The 19,269-nt window shown below is 38.9% G+C and overlaps 2 protein-coding genes across 2 annotated transcripts in view; one reads left to right on the forward strand and one right to left on the reverse strand.

The window, feature by feature from the left end:
• Positions 1-14,932, reverse strand: part of snx17 (sorting nexin 17) — a 29,441-nt gene extending 14,509 nt beyond the window's left edge. Inside the window, exons 1-6 of the mRNA XM_030128128.1 lie at positions 14,873-14,932; positions 10,242-10,316; positions 5,807-5,924; positions 4,354-4,418; positions 1,785-1,895; positions 258-348 (exon numbers count right to left, since the gene is read on the reverse strand). Coding sequence (XP_029983988.1) covers positions 258-348; positions 1,785-1,895; positions 4,354-4,418; positions 5,807-5,924; positions 10,242-10,316; positions 14,873-14,932 — 520 coding nt within the window. The remainder of the gene's footprint in view (positions 1-257; positions 349-1,784; positions 1,896-4,353; positions 4,419-5,806; positions 5,925-10,241; positions 10,317-14,872) is intronic.
• Positions 14,933-16,256: 1,324 nt separating this feature from the next.
• On the forward strand, positions 16,257-19,186 carry atraid (all-trans retinoic acid-induced differentiation factor). The gene is made up of 7 exons (XM_030128704.1): positions 16,257-16,388; positions 16,554-16,687; positions 16,899-16,967; positions 17,411-17,482; positions 17,564-17,685; positions 17,830-17,930; positions 18,037-19,186. Exons 1-7 carry the CDS (start codon positions 16,296-16,298, stop codon positions 18,139-18,141), a joined length of 696 nt encoding a protein of 231 aa, XP_029984564.1. The 5' UTR covers positions 16,257-16,295; the 3' UTR covers positions 18,142-19,186.
• Positions 19,187-19,269: the final 83 nt, after the last annotated feature.

The raw sequence follows: 19,269 nt of genomic DNA on the forward strand, positions 1-19,269 counted from the left end.
TTGCATTTGTTTCATTTAGAGCAGTGTCCAGTGGTGAAAACAATAACAAATTTTGGCATATGTACAGAACTCTGTATCCTAAACACTGTAATCATAATTTTAGATCATATTTGAATAGTTTAAAGTAAAAATATATAGCCCTTTAAAAATGAAGTGAAAAAGAAATGACTAATGGATCTACTTTATGGTTAAGGACTTACAGTTGTTTTCTGTCTGTATTTGTACTGATTCTCTGATGGTTTGATGTTTGCACTTACATGTTAATCCTCCATCCACACTTTCACGGACAAGGAACAGACTGAAATAACCCACAAGGTCATCTGGAAGGTCAAGCTTTGTTGCAACAGCCTGAGAAAAGATAAAAGTTGATTTTCAAGCCCAGGTTTAATTAAATCCTTTGCCTGGTTTATATTGTGTACTGAGATGTGAAATGTGACGATAAAAGAGATATACAGATAAGGAAAGAGTAAAAACTGAGATACAATCAGTCATTTTATACTGCATAAAATCACATGTAAATCCTCTGTGCATTTGGCAACAAATCTCATTATCACTTTAAAACAATTCACTGATAAACACCACAACGCTTCATATCAATTATCACATTCATATTTACAAATGGTCCAAATAATTAAACCAAGGGCAAAACAGGAGCATGTGTTCTTTTTTCACCTGTTACACAACAAGTGTTACAGTGACAGATTTCAGATGTGCGAGAATTTGGAAAACAGTTTGCAGTGTTGAACACACAGCAAAAATCAAATGTCTCTTGCGACAGATTAATCAAGAAAACAGACAGCATGAAACTCTGTTGTGACTCAGATAGACTGCTCTGAAAGCTGCTGCGCTAAGATTACTGCAGTCCCAGTTTCATAGGGGCACTTTTAAAACAAGCTTGATTTACAGCCAAAAACAATAAAAAGGCACCATGATGTTTACACTGATGACTTATTTTAGAGTTTGCGAGGTTATACTAGGTTATTACTAAACCCTTTAAATGTGACTTTTTCATATAGTCACTAAACTCTCATTATAATTACTAAGGTTAACATTCTGTCCCAGTATAAGCTCAGTTATAACAGTGGGAGAATTCCAAAGTTTACACGATGTAAATGCTAGATGTGCCTGTACCTTTTCAGAATGCTGCTTGCGTCTTCTTCTTAGTTTTAATCCATTTAGTCTCTGGCTACAACACTCATTTGTTTTAGTGATTCTAATTTGATTTGCTCAGTAGAAGCAGCTCTGACTTTACAATGTCCTTTTAAGATCATTTTAGTGGAGATGATCCACAAAAATAAATATGACTTAACTGATCCACATTGTCCAGTTTTTTGCAACAGACTAGAGCTTGCGGGGTCTATTAGAAACACTGCATGCCTGAGGGAACTCTCAAGTGTCTGTCAGCACTGTTATAAACTGCAGATAAAATGCCTCAAGTTTAATAGGCCCAAACAATGTGAAGGTCAATAGTTCGCAAAAAAAAAAAAAACAAAACAGCAAAATCTCAAAGATGTTCTATTCGTCAATAAATGCATGCAGCAGTATTTCATAACCTGATGTTTTATAGTGGTAAACTCAACTTTAAGCACTCAACACTCTTATTTGCAAAGGTGTTGTGATAAAATTCAGCATTTTTCTATTCTATTGTGTATCCACTTCTAACAAATCATCTGACTGTCACATTCAGCAGCACATTTTACAAACTGAATTATTTCATGAATTGTACTTGGAAGCTGGTTTAAAGTGGTGCATTTATGTTCCCTTTATCAACTCCCGGCACTTACATCAAGGACATCCTCTGTCTGATCTGAGGACAGAATGTTGACGGTAACCTTCTGACCGTTGGAGAGGCAGATGTCTAGAGTGACTTCTTCTGTGGGAATCTGCTGGGTCTCCTGCGGGAACCATGCAAAACATGAGAGCATTGTGGGTAAGCTACATGTTTTCAGGTCACATGAACGTGTTAAATTACTTACCTCCGCTAAGGAGGTTATGGTTTTGCCGGCATTGGTTTGTCTGTCTGTCTTTTTGTCTGTCTGTCTGTCCATGTGCAAGATCAGTCAAAGTTATGGACGGATTTGGATGAAAATTTCAGGAAATGTTGATACTGGCACAAGGAACAAATGATTAAATTTTGGTGGTGATCGGGGGGGAGGGGGACTGATCTGCCTCGGCGGAGGTCTGCGCTCTCCGAGTGCTTCTAGTTTTTTCTTGTATCATTTTCTTTAAAAAATGGTAATATCTGGTTATATGAGGCCAAATAAAAATCACATGGAATTCTGCTTATATTTTTGATCCAGCGAGTCTGTGTTTTTCATTTTCCACTAGAGAGAGATTAAGAGGACATTTTACAAACTATCAACATCAGCAGACCTTGACCCAAATAGAAAAACTGACTTAGAAGGAAAATATTAGTACAAAAACTAAAAAACAGTCCCATTTACAGTTTTGTATTATTAGTGTATGTTCCAAATGTACGCCTTGAGGTATTTATTGCTTTGACTTAGATGTGAAGTTCAAGAGTTACTTCCAATAAATTTGAAGAGTCGATTTGTGAAGGTACCAGATTAATTTTGTCATTGATTAATTATGATTAATCCTTTCCTGCTCCAATTTACCATCGACTACTGCCTTTAAAAATGCAGTAAACCTATTGTTTCAACTCTGAAATCCAGCTGCATCTGGTGTGTTGAAACTGAAACCAGTAGTAGAAATTACATTTACATAACATTAATTTACATAATAATAAAACCTGTTGTATCATATTTCATTTATTTTTTCTATAGCTGCTTAATCCACTGAAGGGTCATGGGGGGTGGGGGCTGGACTTGATCCCTGGTTACATCAGGGGAAGGCTGGACACGGACACGTTGACACTTCATCATACTGCTGATGCATAGAGACAAACAACCATTCACTCCCACATCACACATACAGGCAATTTAGAATGACCAGTTAGTCTATTAAAGTGCACGTATTTGGAAACAAGAGTACCTGGACAGAACCAACACAGACACCAGGAAAACATGTAAACTCTACACAGAAAGCCCCCCGCTGTCCGGCACAGAGTTCGATCCCTGCGCTAATCACTGCACCATGCCACTCATATCGTTTTTATGATTATATGAGTTTGAAAAGAAATGAAGGATGTTGTGATTATTAGTTTTACTGTGTCTCAAATGAATGAGGCACATAATGGAACGGAAAGCCACACACACAAAAAAAAAAAATCAATGAATAACAAGTAAAGAAAATAAACTCAGCTGGCAGAAGCTATGAATATTTCAGTGTTAAATGATAGCTTCTCGGCTGATAATATGAAAAATGAATTAAACTGGATGAACCCAGGCCTCTCGTGTCCCCAGGCAGTTTTTACCACCTCTGCTAAATCACCTCCTATCCTCTCTGTCCCTCAGCGGGGGGTTTCCAAGTACATCCCCACTGCTTAAGGCGCAGATGAAATGACAACACTAGGTGGTAACTCATCTCTTATCCTGCACCCACTGTCCTCACAGTACATATGGAGCTGGGGAGGAGGGGAATGAGACAAACACAGACTCTTAGGGGGGCAGAGGAGGAAGAGGAGGAGGAGGATGGGCGTGATGTGGCTGTATGAATCTGCCTGTGGAGGTTATTAGATTTAAAGCTCTCCTGGCAACACAAGTCACGGCTTGAATGACGACGGATCTACCTCCCTACCTGGTCCAAATAAGTCAGTGATGCATCAATCAGTAACAACACACTCTCCACTTCACATTCACTTCAACAAATTATTAATATGCCTGCAGATTTTGTGTGATGGATCATGACACGGCACACATTTTCTTTCTTTTGGAAAATATGATACAATAGTTCAGAATATTTTTGCCAAAGGTTTGCTTTCCTGTAAAGTTAGTATGAGTGTACAATCTTCCTGGTAAATGTAATAAAGATATAAAACTCTGCCTCATTTTAAGCAACATAAATGGGAGAAAAAAATATACAAATGAGGGTAACACCCCTATGAGCTTGCATTTTTTTCCCCAGTTCTGTAAATAAGCAAATTCACATTTTATAACAACTATCAATTTATTGCAAGCGAACCAAAACCTCATCTTACACATCCAACCACGTAGCTCATGAGCACAGATGACACAGCCCAAGATAACAGTACCTGCTGCTGCAGTCTGCGACAAACACTACGACAGCAGCCACCTTGCTCCACCGCACTGCCAAAAGTAATTACTAACCAAGCAGAAATGACGGCATCAGCTCTTGGTTTAAAGAACACACCCTGCTTCATCACAGGCCTGTCATCCGCGGTGATGCAACACAAATTCAGGTAGGATGAAAGAAAGACTAAGTATTACAAACCTGCTGTGCTTTCCTTAAGAAACTGTTGAACATCTCACTGGCTCCAAGCAATGGATCCTGACGCACTGTTAAAGGAATGGACAATATGAAGATTGTACAAGTTCAGTGGAATAGATCTCACAGTTTGCATTAGAACTGATAACTCATATATACTATATTGGGTAAACATCTTTCAGTAGGTGTCAGAGAAAGTTTGTTGTTGTGCAATTCCTTAAGTGAAATAGGTTTCACTGTCAAGATATTAGTCAAGGCACTTTATCAGCAAAAAATACATCTTTGAGGAAAGGTCAAGAATTGCTACATCTTTATATATAACACAGTTTTACGTAACTGTTAGTCATTACTAACCACTGTAAAATCATGAATAATCAACAATCTAAAACAAACCATTATTTTTTTTTATCTGTTCTGACCATTTTAATGCACAAAAACCTTACATGAAGAGAAAAATATAATATGTCAGCCTGTATACTATTGTCCTTTTAAAAGTTAGTCTAACCCTTTGACAAAATGTGAAAGTTGTGAGCCATCTGCGTCAGAGCAGATTGTGTTTGTGGCAGTTCATTTTCCATAACCATGTAAAAGCCATGATGTAACCAAGTGGACTTCTAGCCAAGAACACCCTGTGTGCGTATGCTCCCAGACTATGAGCAAATACACACTCTAACAACGCTTCCTTGTTCTGCTGTAACTGCCAGTGCTTGAGAGGATTAAAACAAACCTTAAGCGTTGCTGCCAGTTCCACTTATGCATGTGTGTATGCGAGAAGTTCACCGTCGACCTGATTACAAAATTTGAGCAATATGCTGAAACCTCCCGACTGAGATAAGAAATTCCTAATAGGATCGCAAAGGTAATAAAAGTTTCCTGAGAGCGTAAATACACACATAATTGGGTTATTTCTCATGACATCTAGTTTTTAATACAGAGAAAAGCCAAGGCACATCATCACCAGAGAGTCCAAACTCATAAAACTTTAAAAGGTCATGCTTTTTTAAAATCAGGTGTCAGCAAAATGTAGTGTAAGGAGGCTTTGGCCATTTGGCTCTCTATGCTCATGTCATCAGTCTTTTGGTGAAGGACTTGAGCTTTTATGTGGCATAAAAAAAGACCAGAATAAGGCTGGACTCCCCGCAGACACCAAGGCAACTCATTCTTGTGATTGTTGTGGGGAAGCAAACATTTCAGGGAAATTGGTTTTGTACTGCAAAGTGACACTGTCTCAAAGACACTCTCCAAAGTTTTTTTGTTGTTGCATTTTTCCTTTATACCACATCAACAACATCCCCTTTGTGCTTAAAAGAGAAAATAACTTGAAATTCAGAGAACAGTATTTAATTTGCACATCGATAGAAACGACCACATTGCTGCTGGAATTTTAATTTGGCCTACAAATGAAGTGAAACACAATACAAGCCATCTGTAAAAAGTCCATTCAGCATGAATAACTTACCAGCCTGCATGTATTTCTCCAGCTGTTCTCGTCTCTGTTCGACCTCAGCAGGAGTCAGTGTGAAGATCTTCTTTGGAGGGAAGGCAGGCACCACGTTGCTGCCATACTCTTTCTTTATCTGTCAAGGCAAAACATAAACTGTGAGGCTCAAACATGAAAGACCTATATTTTTCTGCTTTTGACAATGCAAATCATCTGAGCGGTCAGATCTAGTCTAGCTTTTAAGAATCCACATCAGAAACCAGATGAATAGATGTAGATGATTCACCCTATTAGCTCTACTTACAGAGAGCCAGCCTTTTGAAATACAGTTGTGAGTTAATTTTTTTAGGAGGTACATTCAGACTGTTTGAGATGAATCACAGGTTTATTTTAGGCTTTCAACGACTAGCTGGTGAAGTTTCCGTGCATAACACACACACACACCCACACACACACGCACGCACGCACACACACACACACACACACACACACACACACAGACACAGACACAGACACAGACACATCTGGAGTGCTGAATGTCTAGCCTTTCCAAGTTTACTTTGTCTTCCAGCTTCTTGACTCATTTGTTCCCATTTTTCATTATTTAGAAACTGCCAGCTCTGAACCATAGAACTATCAAATCCAGCAATCTAGTTTAACATTAACCTGTATATTGTAAAAGCTCTACATGACACTCAACATTAGGAATCGCTTTTTGCTCACTACAGGTCCTGCACCAATAGCAGGAGAGAGTGAGAGAGGTGTTTTTCATGTCCACATACTGCCCTTTGGTATTTTTAGTACGTCATAGCCTGCACTGGTTACACATACAAATCCGCTCTCATGGCCACAAACACCATGCACAGGTTAGTAATCAATGTTTTAAATAAATGTGAGCTCCTTCAGTTTCTATTTGGCAGAAATTACCCTGTTCTCCCTTTTGGCTTAAGAATCACTGTCATATTATGAATTTGTACAGAGAGAAAAAAAGACACAATACTCAGATTTGAGCAGAGTTAGTGCCCTGCAATCACCACAGTGTTTTGGGGTCATGCATACGCCACAGGAAGCCCTGTGGGGTTGTGGAGCTTAAACATTCGACTGTGTCTTCCCCACACCCTGTTGCTAGGCAACCACAACTGTCAGACTGGATAACACAGACTTGAGGATGGAGATAGCAAAGTTTGGCCCTCCTTGCTTGTTTATTAATGTGTGAATCCAGGAGAATAGGTATGTCTTCATGATATATGCAGTAAAATATATTTTATAGCACAAGAGCTCACAAGTAGCCAACACACAAACACAGCAACTGTACCCATCTTACAAACCATGCCTCTTGAAATTAGCCATTTGTTAGGAAAAATTGATTTTAAGTAGTAGTATTATCAGCATTTCCACTGGTAAGGTTTTGCCGTGGAGCACCACCACGGGAAAATCCTTGCCGCCACACCATACATTTGATACAAAAAAAAATCATCACAATCACATTAGAATTATTATGCACATATGTGTAATGTATAATAGGCCTACAATTTTCAATAAGAAGCTACGTGCGCTCCATGCCACTCTACAATTTTTACAGACCAATCAAATCAATTCTTTTTTGTCAAGTACAGATGTGGCAACAATTTTAAATAAATTGCATTCATTGCCTCTTAAAATTTAAAGAGCTAGGAGTCTCAAACCTTAATTGGCTCATTTTACCTGGTATCACCCTATATATTCCAAAAAAGTAATCAGTATCATATCAAATCATTAAAGTGTGGTATCACCCAGCACTAGTAGAAACTTTTGGGTCTTTTATATGCTGTGCAATGTCTGGTGTTAATTAGCATTACAGCTACAGTTGGGGAGTGTGAATGGACGACAAGTTTAATGATAAACCAAACTAACCAACAGGTGGTGATGCTAAAGAGGGAAATATTCCCTTTAACACTAAATTAGGTATATTTGAACCAAAACTAAGAAGTACTCTCAGGTAAAAAAATTAAAAGTGCATTTAGTCACTTATTCAAGAATTAAACCCTCTGAGGTTTTTGTCCTTAATGTAGGTAAAACCATATCTGATGTAGGTGTATGTCTGGAAACAGAGTCTGTGACCCGGCAGAGTGGAGCGACAGAGCCGCCCAGCTTTCACCAAAGGAAGTCAGTTTCCCAAACACACAAAGTTAAAGTTCAGTGAAATATGTAACGAATGGAATATATGCCAAAGGTTCAGTACGTTCATTCATCACTGGACAAAAGTGACTCAGTCGTGTGATTTGTTGTTGCATTTTCCTCTTTGGTTTGTTATCTGACTATAGTAAACAGTCTATGAAGCATTTAGATATCACAAACTGGCATGTTTGAATTCAAAAGGTCACTGTTTTAGGGGCTTAAGTTTCAGTCACAGTGTGATCAATATTATAGCAATAAGTCTGAACAGTTAAAGCAGGTTACATCCTTACTGTCAAACTGGGAAAATAACTGATACAGTGAGAAAAATACAAGGATTTTAACCCTGGAATGTTCATATGTTGACACTTGCGGCTACAATGAAAAGAAAAAAGTAAAAGTAACACCATTACTAGTTATTTTTTGGGGAAAAAAATGAGGAATGAAGAGGAGGAAGAGAAAAAGAGAAATGCAGGAGAAGAAAGAATGGTAGAGAAACCAAGAGGGTCAGAGCTGAAGAGGACCACTGAGAGGAACAGACCAGGAAGGAAGAGAAGAAGAGGAAGAAGATGATGACAATGTGAGAGATGAAAATGAGGAAGATTTAGTTTGTGAAAGAGGGATGGAAGCAGATGCTGAGGAGGCAGATGGAGAGACTGATGGCAGGGAGTCAGAGGATCCACCTTATTTCAGCTGGACCACATGGTATGGTTTTATTTTCCATATAGATTCCAGTGCAGTGACATAACATGTTACTCAATAAAATAACATGTTTTCACTAAAACCCTCTGTTAGAAGGTTAGAAATGTAAAGCTTTATATGCAGTGTTTACGCTGGTAAGGTTTTGCCATGGTGCATTGCCACAGCAAAATCCTTGCTGCCACACCATACATTTGATACAAAAAATCATCACCATCGCATTACACTTATTATACATATGTATAATATATAGCTCCTTAGCGCCATTAAAAATGCACGGTCCAAACATGTGGCGTAATTTCCAGAAAATGATTTGCTCAGGTGCCTATTTTGTATACATATGTTGCTCATGAGATGAATAACACAGTTAACAGCTGTGTTTTTTTCTTTCCCAACACATGCAATGTCAGCGTTTGGACTAATCCCTTAATGTCGGACATTGAGTCGAATCTCTTGTACAGAGTCATGCTTGACTGGTAACTTTCAGTGTGGTCAATAGTCTACATAAAAGCAGCAAAAAATTCCAACCAACCAAACAAACAAACAAAAAAAAAAACGCCAAAATGTTTTTGACAGCTCAAAATGCCACGATTTATGATACAACAGAGAGAACGTGCCATTGTCATGTTACGCACAAGCCTGAAGTCGCTCGCCATCTGCGCTTTCATCACAGTACAATTGGTCGTCTGAGTGATCAGATCCCTCAGGACAGGATCATGAGACTTGTCAGTTCCATGTGTCATCACTGCACTGCTTGATTGGAAGCCAGAGGTGGACACACCTGATAATAAATGACACTTTCAATTTCTGAGTACCTGTACTCAGTGACTGAATAAACTTAAGTTGATCATAATTTGTCCACAATTCATTCTCCAATGACCGATGCTTCCCTCTTTAATATGAAGGTAATTATTCTGACCCCTGCGTTTTTAATGGCGTTTAGTATATAATAGGCCTACAATTTTCAGTAAGAAGCCATGCATGCTCCGTGCTGCTGTACAATTTTTACCCTAGAGTTTTTTTACCCCCTAAGAATTATACGCATGCTCCAAAACCATTGGACCCCCCCCCACACACATCCCCCCAGCCCCCATGGCCAACGTATGACACACCATCACACCAAGAGATCAGTTCCACAGGAAATACTGAGTATGATTATTGCACTCCAGACGAACAAGTAGATGAAAAAAGCACTAATCGTCTAACTCAAACAAATGGCCTCCACTGGGAAATTTCACTGAGGCAGACAGCAAGAAATGCTTAAAACCAGGCAACTCAAATGTTTCCACAAACATTGCTTTTTCAGAATAAGTTCCTTTTCCCTGCAGGTGAAGCGAAAGGAAGGCCAAGAACATTCTCTGCATGTCCCCCACCCCCTCCATCCTCCTCTGGCTTAGAGAAATAAAGAGCACAAGAGTTTGAGCTGCCGTGGTCATGATTCAAAGTGGTGGGAGGTTGGTGTATCGACTGTATGGTCCATAGACGAGTGAAAGGTCACACAGGGTGGATGATGTGACATTTAAACTGCGTTCAGTTCAGTAGACCTATTACATTAAGTCCAGATCACATTGACAGCAACAAGGGAACTGTGATGGCTTACCTGTTCATGGAGTCCTAGAAGTTGACTGTAGCGTACCCGACAATGCAGGACACCATTGACATGGATGTTGTAGGCCTGTGGGACAGAGTGGGGACATAACAAAAAATGTCTGGGTGAACAATTTCATTATGCACTTTGTTTTAGTGCTCTTCTAGAAAGCCCAAGTTAAAGGTTCATCATAGAAATAAACCCATAGCTGCTGAAGTAACAAGGAAGACCGTTAACATCCTGTATGTTGAGCATACTTTTGATTTCTCTTAGGGCTGCACGATTAATCGATTTTAAATCGAAATCGGATTTTTTAATTAGGACAATTTTTTAAAAGGGAAATCGTAAAATCGATTTCATCTCTCTCGTGCCTCCGGGCCGCGCGCCTCCGCGTGCCCGCGGGCTACCGTAGGCTCTTCCTGTGACAGCGGTCTGTCACAGAAGTCTGTGTAATGACCGGACGTTAAATCTGTTCATGAACCCGCAGTACTTATACCAATATAAGCCGTGGCTTCACGCACGGATCCCGCAACTGAAATATAACTGCACGCGGATCACTCATCTTCCGTTGTCCCGGATCCGTACCGTACTGTCTTCTTGCGAACCGGGTCCGGGTCTCGGGGTCATCAGCCTCAGCAGAGGAGCCCACACAGCCCCCTGCCCACACACATCCACCAGCTCCACACATAGAATCCCTCCAGTGTGTCCTGGGTCGGTCTGTTCCACGCACAGATCCTCCAGTTTAAAAAGAACCGCATGTGGATCACTCATATTAACCTGGTCCACGCACACACGCACGACTGATGCCTGTCACTGACTTACACTGGTATCACTGCTGTGGACCAGATACCCAGAAAAGAAAGAAAAAATAAACTTTTTTTTTTAAATAATTAATTTAGTCCTCTTATTTGCTAAATTTTTCATTCACAAATGTAAATTCTGTAACACAAAACCAAATATTATTTATGTTTTGTAAGATGTTGAAATTTATTTAAAGCTGTTAGATAAATGTGGAAACAAAAAGGCTGTAACAACTATCAGTATTTGCTCTGATTTGGACATTTTCTTATAGTGTATTCCCCCTGACAAACTTATGTTATTTTCTTGTTGTATACATTGTTTGTATACTCTACTTCATTTCAAAGATTTAATGAAGAGAAAAAACAAAACAAAACTGTGGGTTCATCACGTGATACCATCACAGCTTTGAGGTCAGAGCAGTGGCTTGCATTGTGGGCTGCTCACAAAAACGACATGCTGACTGCTGTTGCCTTTTCTAGTTATACCCAAAAATCGAAATCGAAATCGAAAATCAAGTTTTTAGAGGAAAAAAATCGGGATTTTTTTTTTTGCCAAAATCGTGCAGCCCTAATTTCTCTGAAACCACTTCAAAACAACCTCCTCTACCTGTCTCACCTTAATTTGCTTCGGTATCTTTTCACACATTGTTTTTTATTTGCAAGTCTAAACTAATGAAGTGGGACTTGGAAATATTCAAATCCTATCACAGTGCATCTTGCCCAATGGGAAGAAAGAAATTGCAGCAGGTTTTCCAAAACCAATTCTGCTTGCATTAGGCCAATAAACAGAGAAAGCAGAAGTGTCACATGGGAAAACTTTAATTCTTTCTCTGAGACGCTTCTTGCTTATTTTGACTGGAGCTATCACAGGATACTCCTCCACAAAACCACTATACAGAATCAACATCCAAATATCCCCTTAATGTCATGTTTTTAGCTGGAAAGTAAATCTGTTTTTCATGTCACATGCCTCATTAAGTGTCCGGAGTCTTACTAAACCATATGAATAACAAAGTGATGCATTAGCTATGCTCTAATCGGGAGAAAATCTTTTAAGTCTGCCCAACAGCATCTTTGAACTGTAAAAGAATCTGATGTTTTGCACAAGATATTCCAACTCTGTTGTAATAACACTCAAGCCTTCCACACTGCATATCGAAATCCTTCTATGGTTTAAATGGCTTAAAAACATGATATAGGAACCCTTCCATCACTGCGGGATCTAGTGACTATGACTCAAAGGTTTGGATAATATTGTGATTAAAAACATAGTCAGTAGCTGGCATCAACAGGCGTGTCGTGGTGTTCACAATTCTGGCTTTGGACTGAGAGGAAGTTCATTGTACATGCTTTTAGAGAAATGCTAAGGCACAAACTGTTTGTGCCTCTTCCCCTTCTTGATGAATATTTATAGCCAACCTGCTGGGTCATCTGTCAAAACAAAAGGACTCTACGCCTTGACCCCTGACTACGTGGTGTTGTACATTGCTAATCGACGAAGCCAATCAAAAAGAAAATGCAGATTATAACTTCTGGAAAGGAAGAGGAAGGCCAGTGGAGTCATATATGAACTGAAAGATGTGTATGCAGGCAGTATTCACACAGGAAGGAAGAGTGAGTATGCAAGAATGACTAGACTGAGCTTGATAACAAAAAATACCAGCTTTACTTCGAAAAATGCCAGCAAATCAACTTCAACACAGTCTAACAGGTTCCACTGACCTACTGATCATTTTTATGTTTTATCCCTTCCTGATTTGAGTTAATACATAATGCTCAGGGCCAGATGTGGTCTGACAACCACATGCTTTTGAGCAGTCCCCAACCTTTGTAAAACTGTAAACAGATGAAGTTCATATGTAAGCCTCAACATGTTCCTTATCCAAAGTAAATGAGTCACCAGCACTTACAGTAGCTCTCTTTTACACACCCACAAACACAGAAAAACATACAGTAAAAAACCACGTGAACAAGAAATGAAGGCTAAAATGAGCCCAGTAGACAAAAGGAAGTGTAAGCACTCCAAAAGAGAGAGAAAGATTTGTCTGTGAAAGCACAGGAATAGCTCTGTATTTAAAAAAAACTGCAGCCCTTGTTATTCTAAAAAGCCTTGTGCAAACTCTGCACATTTTGTGGCCTGCTGGTTCCAAGGTACACAACCCATCTCTCAGCATTATAATCAAGCCAAGTCCCTTCCTGTGGGCTGGTTACAGGAAGGTCACAATGACAGTCACAGGACTGTCGGCTGAAAGGTGAAAAGCAGTCGCTTTAAAGTTTCCTCTGCAGTGCAGGTGGAAAAAAATATGTCTAGCCTGGTAGAAAAGACTGGGAGAAGGCACCTGTAATATATATATTAGAAACACACCAGCTTCCAACAGCGAGACCAGGCTTTGCAGAACAATGTGGAAGAAAAACAAACTATACTGAATCAATTTCAACCTCCACATTCCTGCACATTTAAACATGCTTTCATACTTTTCCAGTGAAATTATTTAACTAAGATTACACAGCTAATTTTGTTCATCTTGGAGCAGCTTTAAGTCTGAACACAAACATTTTATTTTTGTGCTAATAAGCTTATAAACCAGAATCTATTCCTCTCTTTAGAGCACATGGAAACTAGATGGAAAGTCATTGCAGGTGTATGACATTAAAGATGCCTAAATGTCACATGGAAATCAGATGTTATTTCAAAGCATCTGTTGAGCATAAGAGGATTCTTCCTCAAACGATTTCATACAAAAACTATGTGTTGGATATCCATTGCTGACAGGAAATAAACTTCAACCCAAGTTGTTCCCTAGCAACATAGTCACTTGTGTTCACACTTGTGTTTGTTTCGTGGATACAGATTCACACCAGTGCTTGACTAAATCATCAGCCTACATCAGATAATGGAAAGTATTTAAGGGTATAAACAATACTGCTTCATGTCTATGTATGGTGCTCGTGGTACAGAATATCCATGATCCATATTTTACTCTAGCTGTCCTTGACAAGTCACAGAGAATTATACTCTAAACAATACACTGCATTTCTGCCAACGTATCAAGGGACCATTCAAACATAATTACAATCAAAGTGAGGAATAAAACACAAGTTTAAAAAAAATGTGCATCTGAAATGAAAAAAGTACACAGGCTGCTGGACAACCTCCAAGAAATATGATGGAGCTGCCAGTGACTGACAATCTTGATGGACTATATGTGTAACAAAAACTATTGTGATTTCATGGCTGTAAATGTCAAATCTCTGAATGGATTTAAGTGCTGATTCAAACCCCTCAAACAAAGCCAGTCTGTTGTGCCTGACGTGAAAAATCAGAGGCTGGGCCACACTCAGGTTTCTTCAAGTGGCTTTGACAGTAAATGGTACCACATCAGCTTGAGCCAATGTGAAATACATCTAAACAATACAACATTAGGGGAAGACATGAGACCATCTACCATGACAAAGTTCAATGCCAGTCAGTTAAAATATCAACAAATAGTTATAGTCACTTCCCTATCCTTGCTTTAAATAGGACATATTAAGTTGTGTTAAACATCAGGATATAAGTCATCCTTAACGTCACATTATTTTCTGGATATGATAGTCACCTCCTTAAATTGTTTCAGCCACATAAATAAGCCTTCCATCGTATTGGTGCACTCAAAATATGCTAATTTAATGGAATCGGGTAGTACTTTTCCCTTAGAGTGATAAATGTTTCATCTTGCTGCAATATAATGTGTAACAGCATGCCATAACAAACAATAAAACTCCTGCTGTAGTGATATTAAGTCGACCTGCATCCAGCTGAAGCAAGGCTGCAAAACAAAAACACACATTGTTTATACTTACCACATAGGTTGATCCATTTTCTCCCGAACAAACCTCCGTTTCGGGGATGGAGAAATGCATTTTAGCCCGAAACAGAAACCGCTGCCAGTCGACGGGTCTCGGTTCACGGTGGAGAAGAAGACAGCACTATTTCCCCACTAAAGTCCTCTGCAGTGACGGTCGGCGGTGACTACAGAGGAGGAGGCGGCTCTCACACGGTGCATCCACTGGTCTGGTAGTCCGGGGAAAGCGGTGCCAGGCAGAGCTCGACTTCTGACGGCTTGGTTATCTGGCAAACAACTCATGTACCAACTAACATTCGCATAAAACTTCTCCCACGTCAGTGTTAAACTTTTCTCACTACCGTCCACGCAGCAGCCATGTTGCAAGTGTTAAGTAATTACACCTTCCCTGTTGGCGTTAAATAGATTTTTCATCCACTTTTAGGTAACAAGTGATAAGTTACAGCCACTCACTGTACAGACTGGGTTTCAGCGGGCACAGGTAAACCTGTTCATCTGCATAACCAGATGAAGTTTCGGTATAATAGCTGCAGTTGGTTCCTGCAAACCCCACAGCGTCGCAGAGCCGTTGGTAAACCTTTCGAAATATGTGGGGGGACAGCTGCACTTGTGGTGGTTTGGCTTGTTTTCCCTGTGTCCTGTATTAACTGACGAAAAGTCTAAACGGTGACGGAAGAAAGTCATAGATAAAAGGCTAAGTTAAAAGCAGAAAAGGGAGCTGTAATACTACCATCCAGCCATTGTGTGTTGAGTGTATCTATCTACTGGCCCATCAAGAGGCAATGCAACAATCCTTCTGGACGGAGCCATCTAATTTTCAACGAGGGGGGATTCGCTTTTTACAGGTCAAACAAAATCTGTAAACTAGCATAATGTTTAAACCACGTCGTAAATACAGAAGATTAATTTTCATTTTATCACAAATAAGGGTGTCATATATACTTTTGTTGTAGTATCAAGAAGATAACTCAATATTTTAACTAGCGATCCCTATTTAATTTAGTACGACCCAGATTGACACGGGAAACGCAGTCAAAATTCATTGAGGTGGAAGAATTACAGTTTACATTGTGTCCGAAATCCTATATATTAAATAAAATAGATATTAACTTTTAATACATCAATTTTGGACATAAAATGTGGTCGAAAAACTAGTATAATTAAGTTTCAGATGCGCTCATTAGAAGAAATTAAACCAAATTCATTTTATTACAAACTATTTGGACTAAATATAGTATTTTGTAACTAATAAACGTTTACTCAACTCACTAAAATCACATATATATTTTATTTATAAATTGTTATCTTGAGTGTATGCGTAAATGCAGCGCAAATTTTGGGTATGACACCTGGGCAAGTGTCAGAGCTGCTTCCGGTCACATGTCCGTCACGGCAGGATCACATGACCTCAGTTGACGAAAATGAAAGCTGGGAGCCGCCAGCTGAAACCTGTGGTGCTTGTTTTGGTTTTTAATATATGTTTTTACGCGATTTGCCAAACGGCCGAACTGCAGGTAAGATTTGAACTGAAATTACAACAGGTTAATGACACCAGCACGCGTATATCATTAAAAATATTGCCTTTTGGTGGACGTAGAGACGCTTTTGCTGCCACATCAAGTCATATTGGTTTAGTTGTTATGAGTTGATTTATTTACTGTCATATTTATTAATCGCAGTTATGTAAGATGTGCACAGGGACAGTCCTAAATGGTACGGCAGTGGCCCAGTTCTGCTCCTCGTCCGCTGGTCGGATTGACGGACGCTGCTGCCTAAAAAATGGCACCACAGACGACCATGAACGCATCATTGGGTAAGGATTTAATGCTGCCTTCATGGTTCACCAAAAATAGTAAGAGTTGCTGAAGAACCAGATTATATAAAACTAAGATTCAATAGTAGGAGCAATATAAATAATATTTTATTTGTTTGTTTGTTGATTGGTTGTTTTTTGGTCATGTGATCTTATATTAAAAATAATCAGATCCCTCATTTTGTAAACATTTTCCTCCTGGTTGCATCAGGTTGGATTTGTCCAATTGTTCACTGACTCGGGTGGATTATCTTCAGGGAGCATCGACATCATCAATTATGTATGTAACCCTTTATACAGTGTAGCCTACATAAAGAACATATGTAAACAAAGTAATAAAATCCCTATCTGGAGTTTTTTTTATTGTTTGTTTCAGTTTACAAACATCTAAGAACAAGAACTGTGTTACTTACATATTGATTTGATATGGTTACAAGGGCCTTTTCCACATTATAAGAGTCCTCTTGCATAAATGGCATGTACAGTATACAGATGATTTTATCAACATGCGTAACAACATTCTTTAACATTCTCAGCCCATGGGAGTTTTGGTTGATTTTCTATTTCTGGCTCTAAATGAAAACACTCCAACTGGCAGGGATCAACCCTCTACAAATACATCACTTCTTAGAAACGGAGATGAAAAGATCTAAAACAAATAAACATGTGCGAAACCAGAACTCGTTCATTAAAAACAAATTCAGTTTCTGTTTTGTTTTGCAGAGACCTTTCACTTAATCCAATTGCCAACATCAGTGACTCAGCATTTCAAGGATTTATTGACTTAAATTATCTGTAAGTATCCTGAGGTTTCATAATAGCCTTTCATTGGTTTTCAGTCTTTTTTTTTTTTAACTCTATTGTTTTGGTCTTTAGAATTTTGCCAGCAGGCTTAGTTTGTCCAGGAGGCAACACGTCTTGGCAGAAAGTTGAGGTCAAAAAGGAGAATCGTCTTTGTGAAGGCCAGAACAATATGTGCAACCAGACTGGACACATGTGTAAGTCACTCTGATTCCTTGCTTTTGTAAACTGTTGTCAAGAATATAAAGGGCTTCTTGAGAGCTTTTAAGTCAAAGACACACATTGTCTGTTATTGTCAATAAATTGGATCTGTTTATCCCAATACCTTTGATGATTCACAGCCATGGACTGTCCTGAGAACTCCATCTGCGCCCCCTATGGTCCAGGCTTCTTTGAGTGCAGCTGTGCAGACAACTACCATGGTTACAAATGTCTGCGACAGGTCAGTTCTTCCAACAATTCCAAAATCCTATCCACATTTTTACTGGGTTTTACTATTGGAGCTTTAGATTTTTTTTTAAGTTATTATTTTTAATTGTTGTCAATAGGGGGAGTTCCCAGCTCTTCAAGTGTTTGGGCCTCTCGGAGCATCCACGATTGTAATCTCTTTCCTGCTGTGGGTCACCCAGAGACGCAAGGCCAAATCACTGTGAGGCTGAATGGATGTTGATTGTTTTTATTTTAATGTGCAATTATCTACTGACATGAAACTGTCATTTTAAGGGAAAATTCTGATGTAAAATCTGAGGTTATACCCAGCTTCTTTTAAATCTATTACCCCTTTATGCGGCAGCTACGATGAATTTAGGCTCAATTTTAAAACTGACTTACTATTATTTTAACTACATGGCTTGTGCAATTTAAAAGTGTATAATTTGAAAACATACAGTGTAGATCTGTTACAAATAACCTCCATTTTTATATGCTGACAAAGTAAATCAGCTTGTGTTTCTCTAAATTATCTGCTCTCTGTCATGCCAGACACATCCTGACAGAATTTCAGTTTACACAAACACAAGGACATCCTGCACTGACATACGTATGTTCAAGAAAATGTAAATCTGGCATTTTACACTTTGGTTATGATGTTTCTTGCATGTTAAACATAAACCATAACAGAAAATGTCATTTTACTTATCAAGATTACTGGTCACCTGTTTGTTTTTTGGTTGGTTTGTTTATGAACTGGGACATTTAGTATCATCACTGCAACACAATGTTTATCAGTTTTCACCATCACAGTGTGATTACGTTCAAGGCACATGAAATAAAATCTTCACTTCAACATTGTGACTGTCTCATAATTAAGATTGTTTCATGCTGGTAACAGATGTAGCAGCTGTAAAACCCAAACCGGCTCTTTGCAAATAAGCAATGTTGAATTATGTTCAGAGTTTTAATGACTACAGAACAGATTGAACTACCACAGAAACTAATGTACATCCATAAGGTTGGTCTACATTTGAACAGGTTTTATAAAGCTGTCACCTAAATGTCAAACATTTAATATTAATGGGTCAATTCAACGCTAAGGCAGTGAAGGTGTCAAATGCTGCATTACATGACTGCCAGAGAAAAACAAATGACAAACCACTGCGGGAAGATGTCCCAATATGAAACTTGTACCCTAGAGTCATGTGGTCATTTTATGGAAACTGCTTCTTCCTTTTATTGTCTCCTGTTTTGATCAGATCATCAGAAACTAATCTGAGGAATTTACAGTCACTAAAAAGTTTCCTTGAGATACTTGAACTGTAACTGAAGCATGTTCGACTTGTTTA

Source organism: Sphaeramia orbicularis, chromosome 24 (genome assembly GCF_902148855.1).
Source record: "Sphaeramia orbicularis chromosome 24, fSphaOr1.1, whole genome shotgun sequence".
Lineage (NCBI taxonomy): Eukaryota > Metazoa > Chordata > Actinopteri > Kurtiformes > Apogonidae > Sphaeramia > Sphaeramia orbicularis.

Excerpts from the sequence above, each read along its gene's own strand:
- atraid (XM_030128704.1), top strand. The coding sequence starts at position 16,296 with ATGAAAGCTGGGAGCCGCCAGCTGAAACCTGTGGTGCTTGTTTTGGTT. Across the intron at positions 16,688-16,898 it reads GACCATGAACGCATCATTGG|GTTGGATTTGTCCAATTGTT; the intron begins GTAAGGATTTAA and ends TGGTTGCATCAG. Across the intron at positions 17,686-17,829 it reads CAACCAGACTGGACACATGT|CCATGGACTGTCCTGAGAAC; the intron begins GTAAGTCACTCT and ends GATGATTCACAG.